The sequence below is a fragment of the Ylistrum balloti genome, unplaced genomic scaffold (assembly GCF_031769215.1).
Source record: "Ylistrum balloti isolate Yb309-2 unplaced genomic scaffold, AGI_CSIRO_Ybal_v1 Utg369886, whole genome shotgun sequence".
Taxonomy (NCBI): domain Eukaryota; kingdom Metazoa; phylum Mollusca; class Bivalvia; order Pectinida; family Pectinidae; genus Ylistrum; species Ylistrum balloti.
Window position 1 is genome coordinate 583,789 of NW_026782021.1, and position 13,759 is coordinate 597,547.

Below are 13,759 nucleotides of genomic sequence, written 5' to 3' on the forward strand. Positions count from 1 at the left end.
GAACATAGTAACTAGTTTCCTTAAGGAAGTTAATACTGTATCTATTGATCAGTATCATTGTAAGTGACAGAGTCTATTGTTGTATATTTGTGAGTTTAAACCCACAGATGTTTGATTTTGACTGTATAAAACCAGTCTGTATATGAAGATGTAGTGTTGTTAACAGGCTACAGATGGTAAGTTGTTTGACAGAGTGAATTCATATGTATTGATGTCTGTGGATGAGAACCCTCCATATACACCGTAGCTTTGCATTGTCATATCTGTACTGATATCCATGGTTAAAGGTTAGGGTTTATCTCTCAGATAGGTCTATCACCCACTGACCTTTTTTATTTCTTATGAACTTTGTTAGTAAAGCATGTTTACTAGATATGAAGTGCTGTTTATCAGCTGATATCAGATGTATATGGATAACTTGAAAGTAAGCAAAGTTAGACTCTATATATTATTACTGGGTACATAGTTTGATAGAGCATGCACTTTATACAGTACTTATATCATCTGATCCCGGCCATATACAGATCACAGTGGTGTATCACTTGTACACTGTGTATATACTGTGATAAGTACAACACAAGTTCTCTGTGGCAGAGTTAGGGTGTACATATGTTTAACAAGGTGAAATGGTTTATCTATATATAATATGAATAATGATTGTCACAAAATAAACTTTAAGGCAGTATTTTAGAGATAGCCTAGGTTACTGATAAAGGTCACTAAAGCCAAATCAAATGTACATTTTTTTTCTGACAGTAAATCATCCGTAATGTATCTTAATATTATAGTACTTTTGGGAGTGATGCCAGTAACTTGTTGGTGACTGGTGAAGATGCCATTGTTGAATTTATTGTTGGTGAATTTCGTAAAGGTCACATACAATGCCAAAAATAATAAAATGTCTGAAAGTACAATATATGCTCTGTTGTGGTTTGGTTTTGTGAGCTGAGGTAATGCAGATAATTGATATGACATTTAGGTATTAGATAAATCATCTTTTGCAAAGATCAATGATAGCCCAACTTACACCAGTAGAGCAGTGTGCAGCTACTGTTTGTAAACAGACTAAAAATGTGTAGCCGGACAGAGAAGGTCAACATTTCGATGTGAATTTTTTTGCATAGATTATTGACATAGACTTTAATGAAGGAGGGTAGAAAAACCTCAAATTCTTAAAATTTTCCCTTAAACATGTCATCACAATTAAATGTATTAATTGTTATTATTATCATAACTTGTTGAAATGATCGTCATACCACTGTCTTACATCTACAGAGCATCATGATAGCACTGTGTGTGGCAGTCTTTACAATACTCGTTGTCCTCTTCTTCGGAGTATGGAAGCTGCGTACCAAAGGTAGGCTTCTATATGTTGTAAACAACATTCATTATAATATGTATGATGAAAGGTGAACCCTGAATATACCCAGAGCTTTTCCTACTCCAGTCCAGTATATGTGTTTAAAAGACAATTAAAAATCATATACACATGTTAATTAGTTATAGCTCTAGAGTTAAACAATATTGTGTCATGATATCACATTACCTTGCAGATCCAATCTGTCTTGTGAAAAATTCTCCATGTCAGAAAAGCATGTATTTAACTTGTATATACTTTGTAGGTATACCTTATTTCAGATCATGTTAACTTAGCAATTCTCATTTTATTTCAACTCTCCACTTTCATACAGTGCTGCCAAGCCGGAGTGGAGTGCCTCGGAAACCTCGCTTCAGAAAGAGAGACAAAGTTTTGTTCTATGGACGCAAAATGCTACGAAAGGTTTTAAGCTTTCTCTGATTACATATAGCATTGATTCCAGAATTGGCAATCTTAAACCTCTTTATCATGAAATTTTTTAGTTGGTCAACTTGTCTACTTGTTCAACAATTGGGAAAAGAAAAAAAATCCCACCCCCCTCCTCTTCAAACCATGTCACACTTAAATTCTAATATGTGTGCTATAATAGCTTTGGATACAAGTTTATTTCATGGTAGATTCTCTATTTATTTAGGTAAGGAGTTTTACTAAAAATACTGTTGGAGCAGCCTACTCTGGTCCTGGCCGAGGGAAATTGAAAAATAAACAGTTAGTGATGAAATTAGCTAAAAGGTAGGTTGTTCTGATATAATGGAAATGTACACTTATTGTACAGAATATTTTTGTAAATGTATGCTTTCTGTTTTCTCTGATTTTAGAAATAAATTAGCATTTGTAATAAAACAATCAATTTATACTTTATTCCAGATCCAAGGTAATTGTCAGATTAGTAAATTTTTGTATTGGATAATAAAATGTTTAAATCATACAAGGAATAGCACAGATTTTGAAAGTTGCATAAAAGATATGTTTTATTCAGCCATCCTGCAATATTTCAGATTATTATTAGTGTATATTGTAAGACATAATACTAGTTGTCAAATCAATCATTTTACACTGTTGTAAGATCTATGGATACAGAATAAAATTTCCTCAATTGTTTCTTATTTGTCTAACTGCACAAAATTATGATGAGTCCTATTACATAGAAAGACAATGGTTTCTCAAAATAGAAAGACAATGGTTTCTCAAAATTTGTTTGCTTCCCACTTGGAATGCAATGAGTCCAAGACTCAAATATCAGAGTAAAAAAGAGTCACCATTGTAATACATGTGTAACAAAAGTCTGTATAATTTTCCTTGTAAGGTTACTGCAGCTGCGAAACAGGAATGCCCTACCACAGAGGAAACACACAGAGCCTCCACAATCCTTCCTGGAGACAGACTCGTCGGAGATTGAGGAGTCCGATCATCGTCTTCCACCAGAGGTGCTTTACATGCTCCGTAGTACTAGGTAAACAAAATCTATTCACACTATATTTACTGCTTAAATAATTCCTTAATATTGGATGGAGACTTTCCTTTGTATAAGCCTTCATGCTAGAATACCTGCTATATGCTTTCTCTCATACAGGATTCATAACGGTCAAATATCATTTTCTGACGTATGATATTTTTATCTGTAAATTGAACAATGATTTGAAAGTCAATTTTCTGGAAAACAAATTTGATTACTCTTTTTGGAAGTTTGGTTTTATGTCATTATGTTTCTGTAAATTATCCAAAACAATTAGTGGTATGGTTCCTCATAGCTTATCTTGTGTCCTTTTCTGTTTAGAAGACTAGAAAAATATCTTGACTTTATTTAAAAAAAAAAAAACCACTTTTATTACGGCTACTGACTGAAAGTATGTGTACATCATCAGGGTAAAATCATATCAAACTTTTGTAAAGATGGTAGAAACTAGTCACATTGTACCATTTAGCTAGAGAGATTTTCTCGTTAGTTCGATTAGTTAAGTGTAAGACTAATCGACCAGCGGTCCCAGATTTATTCTCTAGTGTGGGCATTAATGACCTTCTGTAAAGTTATTTCATTCTTGGGTAAATTTCTATAAAACAGATATTAGTTCTTGCATAATTAGCATATTCTGTACATATATGATAATAGATGAATATGGAAATTGATTAAATATTTTTCGTTTTGTTATTAAATGTTGGGTACAATGTATATGTTAAATAAAATTTTACTATTATAGCATTATATTGAATTTACCAAAAATTCATATTTTGATATGATACAAACCTTTATGTAAAATTATAATATAGATTGTTCTGTCATTTTTTGTAATATGAGAATTTTGAGTGACATGATGCTTGAAGCTGTGTATAAGATTTCTTTTTTTTAAGATAACTTATCACAATGAATTGAATTAAGATTGCAGACTTTCATTTTCTGTGCTTGGTTTTCAGAGTTTTTGGACATTTTGAGAAACCATTATTTTTAGAGCTAGTCAAGCATATGGAGTCCAAATTTATAGCTCCTGGTGGCTACCTGTTTAAAATTGGCGATGTGGATGACAGTATATATGTGGTACAAAGTGGCAAACTACATGTATATATAGCAGAGGCGGTAAGTCACCTACTCCAAGACATGTCTACATAGCATAGGTCGTAGGTCACCTACTACTCACAGACATGTCTATATAGTAGAGGCGGTAAGTCACCTACTCACAGACATGTCTACATAGCAGAGGTCGTAGGTCACCTACTACTTCACAAACATGTCTATATAGTAGAGGTGGTAAGTCACCTACTCACAGAATTGTCTATATAGCAGAGGTTGTAAGTCACCTACTACTAACAGACATGTCTATATAGTAGAGGTGGTAAGTCCTATAATTCAAATAGACATGTCCTTATAGCAGAGGTAGTGTGTTGGTACAAGAAATATTACCAGCTATATTTTGTTCTGTCTGCACAAACACTGTTCTTCATTTTTGCTACAGACATACATGTGAACATATTTTGATATATCTTTAACATGTGTTTTTAACTTAGACATGTCTGTGTGAACATGGATTTTAATGGTAAGGTGAAGACTTGAAAATGAAGAAATCATTTTATGATTTAGTTCTGATCAGATTGTACCCTATAGAAGATTGTAGATATCAGTGATATTGATGTGTTTATTCCAGGAGTCTGAATATTTTGTAAAAGAAGTGAATACAGGCGACAGTATCCACAGTCTGCTTAGTATACTGGATGTCCTTACAGTAAGTAGCTTCTCATCTTCTGATTCTGTGTTTGATTTGTAAGGGTTTTACATATGAACTTGTGTGTTGTCTATGAAGCAGACTCACACAATACACTTTATATTGAACTAGTGTTTATTTGTCATTTTCATGACAATTAAGTTTTATAAAGCTTACATATCTGGACAGCAACGAAGTTCATCTCAAAGCACTGTAGGAGAACATCTGGAGATTATCTAGAAGAACAAGTATGGTTTACATAAGAATGTGTCAGATATTATACAATTTTTAGTAAATTATGTATGTAATGTCTAGAGTTTCAAACAGTTGTTCCTTTATAGAAAAAGATTTTTTTTTCGTAGAACGACATTTCTGATTCTTCCTTAGAATATACATTGAGGGGATAGGCTTGCCAGCTTATTTTACAATAAGAAATTTACTTATATATCACTAAATCACTATAATTCAATTATTCTGACATGTCTCCATTTCTGTTGGTTTTATGTAGGGCGTTGTAAGTACACAGCACGCTATCAGTACATCTTACCACAGAATAAATAACCATTACATTCACCAGCTCTCTCTGCTCCTTCATTCTGCAATAATCATATCTTATTGAAATATAAACATAGAATGAATTTCTAAATCCACTAAATATTAATCTCTTTAATAGGTAACAACCGTGTTATTACAGATTTATTAGCCAGTTTTTATTTATAAGTTACTAAACAACCCAGCTCATCACAATTGTTTTACCTGCTTGTGTGTTGTTGAGAGTGGAACCACCATGTCTTCTGCTATCAATGTATTTTAATGGATTCACATAAGACAAACATTTTTAAAATGTTTCTTTAAGATATCGCATACTTTGTTTTATGAAATGATGGAAAGACATGATGGATTTCCCTTATCCTGCATTGTAAAATATTCTAAAAGATTGAAATATTTTATAATTCATTCTGCATTGTTTTTTGTTATGTTATTAAGAAGTGTATTATTATTAAATTGATGTTGAGGTATATGTGTAGATTGACTACAAAATGACATTACCATTTCTATGCAGCAATAAGCACAAGTTTGATAATAAGCCCAACAACAGCTATTAAGTTTCACTGGAAACAGAACAGCTGTTATATCAGTGTCTGGTAATAAGCCTGACAACAGCTATGAATTTTCACTGGAAACCGAACAGCTGTTTATATCTGTGTCTGGTAATAAGCCCAACAGCAGTTAAGTTTTAGTGGAAACAGAACAGCTGTAATATCGTTTTCTAGTAATAAGCCCAACAGAATCTATAAAGTTTTAGTGGAAACAGAACAGCTGTAATATCGTTTTCTAGTAATAAGCCCAACAGAAGCTATGAAGTTTCACTGGAAACAGAACAGCTGTTTTTATCTGTGTCTGGTAATAAGCCCAACAATAGCTATGTATTTTCACTGGAAACAGAACAGCTGTTATAGCAGTGTCTCAGAATAAGTTAGCCTCCCTTCTTTGAATCAGAGAATGTGTAATTGCTCCTTGGACATTTTGCATGTATTGTTAGGTAGTTTACCTGATCACCATGTGACAATTATTGTACTTTGGACAATTTCAAAGAAAAATCCTTTTGTTGTAGAACAAGTATTCAATTGTAATCAGAGTGTGCATGTGCTTTCTGCCCATTCACCTTTAATCCTTTATATCCTTCTGTCTGTTCACCTGTAAACCTTTATTATGCTTCCCAAAGGGAGGGCATATAGTCGTTGCTTTGTCTGTTTGTCTGTCTCTCCCTCCATCCGTCCGTCCGTCTGTCATAATTTTGTCCGGAGCAGAACACAAAAACTATAAGAGGTATTAACACAAAACTTCATAGGTAGATAGATCTCAAAAAGGAGAAGTTCAGTGCCTAAGAACCATCACTCTCTTTCGCATAATTTAGTAGTTATTGCCTTTTGTTATTTTTCATATTTAAATGTTATCTGGGGCATTACACTAAAACTATAGACGGTATCAACATGAAACTGCATAGGTAGATAAATCTCAACAAGGAGAAATGCAGTGAGTAAGAACAATCACTCATTTTAAGCATGATGTAGGAGTTATTGCCCTTTGCTATTTTTCATACTAAAATTTTGTCCAATTCAGAGGGCAAAAACCATCTCTGACAGCCCTTATTACACTCTGTCTATTCACATGTAATCCATTCTTTCACTCTATCTGTTCTCCTGTAATCCATTATTTCATTATGTCTTTTGACCTGTAATCCAACCTTTTGTTCTGTCTGTTCACCAGTAATCTAACCCTTTGTTCTGTCTGTTCACCTGTAATCCAAACTTTTGTTCTGTCTGTTCACCTGTAATCTAACCCTTTGTTCTGTCTGTTCACCTGTAATCCAAACTTTTGTTCTGTCTGTTCACCTGTAATCCAAACTTTTGTTCTGTCTGTTCACCTGTAATCCAACCCTTTGTTCTGTCTGTTCACCTGTAATCCAAACTTTTGTTCTGTCTGTTCACCTGTAATCCAAACTTTTGTTCTGTCTGTTCACCTGTAATCCAAACTTTTGTTCTGTCTGTTCACCTGTAATCCAAACTTTTGTTCTGTCTGTTCACCTGTAATCCAAACTTTTGTTCTGTCTGTTCACCAGTAATCTAACCCTTTGTTCTGTCTGTTCACCTGTAATCCAAACTTTTGTTCTGTCTGTTCACCTGTAATCTAACCCTTTGTTCTGTCTGTTCACCTGTAATCCAACCCTTTGTTCTGTCTGTTCACCTGTAATCCAAACTTTTGTTCTGTCTGTTCACCTGTAATCCAAACTTTTGCTCTGTCTGTTCACCTGTAATCCAAACTTTTGCTCTGTCTGTTCACCTGTAATCCAAACTTTTGTTCTGTCTGTTCACCTGTAATCTAACCCTTTGTTCTGTCTGTTCACCTGTAATCCAAACTTTTGTTCTGTCTGTTCACCTGTAATCCAAACTTTTGCTCTGTCTGTTCACCTGTAATCAAACCTTTCATTTTCTCTGTTCACCTGCACATCCAGTCTCTCATTTTAGGTGGTTTTCTCATAATCGAGATACTGATGTCCACATGGCTGTAAAGTTGTGTGTATCACTGAAAACATAAATGACCTACATTTGTAGCTTCAGATTCACCATGACATACTGTTATATGGTTTTATATGTACCTTTTTGAACATATATGGTGCTGAGTGGTGTATAGTGGTGGTCTCCATAAGAATGGTCCACTGTATGGTTGGTAATTTTCATAGTGGATTTAATTTGGCTTTATTTGCTGACAATAAGGATAGCTCCAAGTTAAACACTCAGCACAGAGTTTTACAGTGAGTGAAAATATCTGTTTTGTTTAAGCATGAACACCAGTTCATAGACATGCACTAAAATTAATTCCCATTAACTAGCCAAAACATGGCAACTGCGAAAATGTTGGTCCCACCAAAATAAACAATTATGCAGCACTATCTGGAATCACATCATAGAAGATGGATACCAAGGCTTTTGTTTGGCTGAAATCTTTTGAGCTATAATGCGCTATATACTTTCTACTAATGTGATCATATTTCCTGAGTAGTGATGTTTAGAAGATGACCCACCTAGATAACACCATAATGCCAACAAAATCCAAAATACTTCATCATAGCTTATGCATGTGATTAAGTGGTATAGGAGGCTAGGCATGTGAGTCTGAAAATATGCTTTAATTGTGCTATCATTTCTTACATACATACATACATTCTGATATATTGGTAACTAGCGTATTTACGTTGACATACACGGGATACATGCAAATTATTATTATATAACAATGACAGTGCTTAAGGAGTAATCCAATAATTTCTGACCTTGTATCAGCTTGATATAAAAAATAATATAGATATTCTGTTTTGTATCAATTACAAACATTTGGCATGATGCTGTATAATGACTAAAAGTATAAACATTGTAACCAGTGGTTCTAGATTGCTCTGTCAATGCACTGGCACAGACAAGGCTGGTACAGGTGTTCTAATCATATAACACCGAAGACCAACAAACAACAAATATACTGGAGTGGCTCCCCATAGTTATAACAGTATATACATGGAAGATTCCTTGTTACATATCCAGTTACTTTAAGATGGCTTCTCATCACTTTATCAAGTTACTTTCAGATCTAGTTACTTTTAGATGGCTCCTCAATGCTATATCCAGTTACTTTTAGATAGCCCCTCAATGCTATATCCAGTTACTTTTAGATGGCCCCTCAATGCTATATTCAGTTACTTTTAGATGGCCCCTCAATGCTTTATCTAGTTACTTTAAGATGACCCCTCAATGATACATATAGTTACTTTTAGATGGCCCCTCAATGCTTTATCTAGTTATTTTAAGATGACCCCTCAATGCTATATCCAGTTACTTTTAGATGGCCCCCTCAATGCTTTATCCAGTTACTTTTAGATAGCCCCTCAATTCTATATCCAGTTACTTTTAGATGGCCCCTCAATGCTGTATCCAGTTACTTTTAGATAGCCCCTCAATGCTCTATCTAGTTACTTTTAGATAGCCCCTCAATTCTATATCCAGTTACTTTTAGATGGCCCCTCAATGCTGTATCCAGTTACTTTTAGATGGCCCCTCAATGCTGTATCCAGTTACTTTTAGATGGCCCCTCAATGCTTTATCTAGTTACTTTAAGAAGACCCCTCAGTGCTATATCCAGTTACTTTTAGATGGCCCCTCAATGCTGTATCCAGTTACTTTTAGATGGCCCCTCAATGCTGTATCCAGTTACTTTTAGATGGCCCCTCAATGCTTTATCTAGTTACTTTAAGAAGACCCCTCAGTGCTATATCCAGTTACTTTTAGATAGCCCCTCAATGCTGTATCTAGTTACTTTAAGATGGCTCCTTATCACTAGATATACTATAGATTAACTCATCTCTCTATATTTACACACTGGACGCATTTGATGTTGCCTTTTTACAACATTTTATTTTTGGGGATTCCTTGTATGTTTTGTAGTTTTGGGTTTATGTTACAGAAAAGCACTGGTATTTAGCATAATCCACTTCTTTGTAATACCAGCTGAGCTTTTAATTAAGTGGCCAGTGCTAGATGAAATGTATATTTTTATAGTGTTTAAGGATATTACATGCTACTAACAGAATATAATTCTCAGTGTTTTCTCTCCTGTTAATTGTGCGATCATTGAGGTAGGGATTTTATTTTTGTTTTAATAACAAGAAATGATTCATGTATGTGATAAAAAATGATATTATTTTCAGTGTCATGCCCAACCTTTTAAAACTGTTTCTGCAAAAGCAGTTGAAGAAACAACAGTATTGAGGTAAATATTTATGATACAGACACTACGTAAAATTAATTGTTCAGTTTGAATAAATAAATTTGATTTTATTATGAGATTGAATCCAATTATAAATGTTGACACTCATGATCAACATGACTACTAGACATAAGCAAATCAAATATGTCATACCTAAAGCAGTGATTGTATTTATGAATGTCACATACAACAATGTGTCTTTATGTCTGTTGTTCCTAATGTCTTATAACTTATTGCTCTGTTAGGTTGCCTGCTCTTGCCTTCCAATCTCTGTTTGAGCGATTCCCAGAGTCCTTGGTTAGAGTTGTTCAGGTAAGACATTAATATAAATAATTACACAATGTATGCAATTACACAGTGTAAATAATTTTATGATGTTTATAACTACACAATGTATATAATTCTATAATGTCTGTAATTTCACATTGTATGTAATTACAATGTTTTTAATTACCTAATATATGTAATATAAATGTATATAATTACACAATATTTATACTTACACAAAGTATACATTATGACCTAATGTCTGTAATTACATATGTATGTAATTGTTCAATGAATTGAAATGTTTACCTGTAAAATGATTGCTGCTGGTGTTCTTTTGACTACCAAACTGTTTGCGAGAGTGTCACAAACTTAAGTAGGTTACCAGGTAAGTTGTTTTCTTCCCTTTCCTACAAGGGGTGAGAAATGTCTCGCAATAAGAAATTAAATTTTAGAAACTTGAATGTAATGGGAATTAAGTCATCATTGTGTGTAATTAAAAGTAATTTAAAACCAACAGTGAGATGATTTAGGCTGATACATCTTCTAACTTTTGCTTTGTATGATTTTACAGATCATAATGATACGACTACAGCGTGTGACGTTTACTGCTTTACATAACTACTTAGGCCTCAGTAATGAACTCATCAGTCCCGTAAGTTTCTTCTTACTGACTAGGTATCATTGGTAATAAATGATTGGTATATCTTATAACAATGGCAACTTGTAAATTCTTTATTATTAGATGTTGCACAAATATATTCTGTAGCTCCATATGTTGTCATGATACATCATGTAACTCAAAATGTCACCCTAATATATCCTGTTATTAAAAATGTCGCCTAAATATATACTGTTATTAAAAATGTTGCCCAAATATATACTGTTATTAAAAATGTTGCCCAAATATATACTGTTATTAAAATGTTGCCCAAATATATGCTGTGATTGAAAATGTCACCCAAATATATGCTGTGATTGAAAATATTGCTAAATTGTATCCTGTAACTCCAGATGTTTCCAAAATATATCTTGTTATTCCAAATGTCATATACATCTTTTAAATCTAAATGGCACCCATGAACGTCCCGAAACTCACAATAACACCTCCATACAGCATCCTTATGGCACTTGTACACATCTATTAACTTCTTTAAAATTTCCTTTTAATATGAAATGTACTTTATGTCAAATTTCAATCCCATATTTCCACTCATTTAACCAAACACCCTATGATAAATCTCAAAAATACCAATTTTAATTTTCATTAAGTGATGCAACATTGAGCTTAAATTTTCCTCACCTTGATATGACTAAGGTATTTACATAACTATCTTACAACAAAGGTTATCATAGAAAGACTTTAAATTATAAATCATGGGGCCACCCTGATACTTTACTCCAGAGAAATCATTTCAAGTTGATAGGATTAACACAAAACTTTGATGATTCAAGACTGATTATGTTCTGTTCCCAGGCAAGCAATACTGAGATGCGAACTCTGTCTATCCACACCATTACTCCACAGTCGAGTCCGTATAAACGCCAAACTAGTTTTACACCCTCTTCATCATCAGACATGGAGACTCTGAAAGCTTCCTTCACAGATGGTAATCATTTCTTACTGATTGGTTATACAACTGTTTATAATTATAAATGATGATATTTATATAGTAACCAGATAACCAGTTATAATGTATTAACTCTATCTATATATAGTAACCAGATAACCAGTTATAATGTATTAACTCTATCTATATGTAGTAACAAGATAACCAGTTATGCATTAACCCTATCTATATATAGTAACAAGATAACCAGTTATAATGTATTAACTCTATCTATATATAGTAACAAGATAACCAGTTATAATGCATTAACCCTATCTATATATAGTAACAAGATAACCAGTTATAATGTATTAACTCTATATATATACAGTAACAAGATAACCAGTTATAATGCATTAACCCTATCTATATATAGTAACAAGATAACCAGTTATAATGTATTAACTCTATATATATATACAGTAATAAGATAACCAGTTATAATGCATTAACCCTATCTATATATAGTAACAAGATAACCAGTTATAATGTATTAACTCTATCTATATATAGTAACAAGATAACCAGTTATAATGTATTAACTCTATCTATATATAGTAACAAGATAACCAGTTATAATGTATAAACTCTATATATATACAGTAACAAGATAACCAGTTATAATGTATTAACTCTATCTATATATAGTAACAAGATAACCAGTTATAATGTATTAACTCTATCTATATTTAGTAACAAGATAACCAGTTATAATGTATTAACTCTATCTATATATAGTAACAAGATAACCAGTTATAATGTATTAACTCTATATGTAGTAACAGGATAACCAGTTATAATGTATTAACTCTATATATATATAACAAGATAACCAGTTATAATGTATTAACTCTATATATAGTAACAAGATAACCAGTTATAATGCATTAACCCTATCTATATATAGTAACAAGATAACCAGTTATAATGTATTAACTCTATATATAGTAACAAGATAACCAGTTATAATGTATTAACTCTATATATAGTAACAAGATAACCAGTTATAATGTATTAACTCTATATATAGTAACAAGATAACCAGTTATAATGTATTAACTCTATCTATATATAGTAACAAGATAACCAGTTATAATGTATTAACTCTATCTATATATAGTAACAAGATAACCAGTTATAATGTATTAACTCTATCTAAATATAGTAACAAGATAACCAGTTATAATGTATAAACTCTATATATATACAGTAACAAGATAACCAGTTATAATGTATTAACTCTATCTATATATAGTAACAAGATAACCAGTTATAATGTATTAACTCTATATGTAGTAACAAGATAACCAGTTATAATGTATTAACTCTATCTATATATAGTAACAAGATAACCAGTTATAATGTATTAACTCTATATGTAGTAACAAGATAACCAGTTATAATGTATTAACTCTATATATAGTAACAAGATAACCAGTTATAATGCATTAACTCTATCTATATATAGTAACAAGATAACCAGTTATAATGTATTAACTCTATATATAGTAACAAGATAACCAGTTATAATGTATAAACTCTATACATATACAGTAACCAGATAACCAGTTATGATGTATTAACTCTATATATATATAGTAACAAGATAACCAGTTATAATGTATTAACTTTATCTATATATAGTAACAAGATAACCAGTTATAATGTATTAATCTATATGTAGTAACAAGATAACCAGTTATAATGTATTAACTCTATATATATACAGTAACAAGATAACCAGTTATAATGTATTAACTCTATATATAGTAACAAGATAACCAGTTATAATGTATTAACTCTATCTATATATAGTAACAAGATAACCAGTTATAATGTATTAACTCTATCTATATATAGTAACAAGATAACCAGTTATAATGTATTAACTCTATCTATATATAGTAACAAGATAACCAGTTATAATGTATAAACTCTATATATATACAGTAACAAGATAACCAGTTATAATGTATTAACTCTATCTATAT

The 13,759-nt window shown here is 32.1% G+C and overlaps 1 protein-coding gene across 1 annotated transcript in view; it reads left to right on the forward strand.

Annotated features, from left to right (window-relative positions):
- Positions 1-1,280: 1,280 nt before the first annotated feature.
- LOC132546353 (patatin-like phospholipase domain-containing protein 7) overlaps positions 1,281-13,759 on the forward strand; it is a 43,674-nt gene continuing 31,195 nt past the window's right edge. Inside the window, exons 1-10 of the mRNA XM_060210065.1 lie at positions 1,281-1,357; positions 1,692-1,780; positions 2,013-2,110; positions 2,685-2,831; positions 3,791-3,950; positions 4,516-4,593; positions 9,833-9,894; positions 10,137-10,203; positions 10,733-10,813; positions 11,636-11,768. Coding sequence (XP_060066048.1) covers positions 1,282-1,357; positions 1,692-1,780; positions 2,013-2,110; positions 2,685-2,831; positions 3,791-3,950; positions 4,516-4,593; positions 9,833-9,894; positions 10,137-10,203; positions 10,733-10,813; positions 11,636-11,768 — 991 coding nt within the window. The 5' untranslated portion in view covers position 1,281. The remainder of the gene's footprint in view (positions 1,358-1,691; positions 1,781-2,012; positions 2,111-2,684; positions 2,832-3,790; positions 3,951-4,515; positions 4,594-9,832; positions 9,895-10,136; positions 10,204-10,732; positions 10,814-11,635; positions 11,769-13,759) is intronic.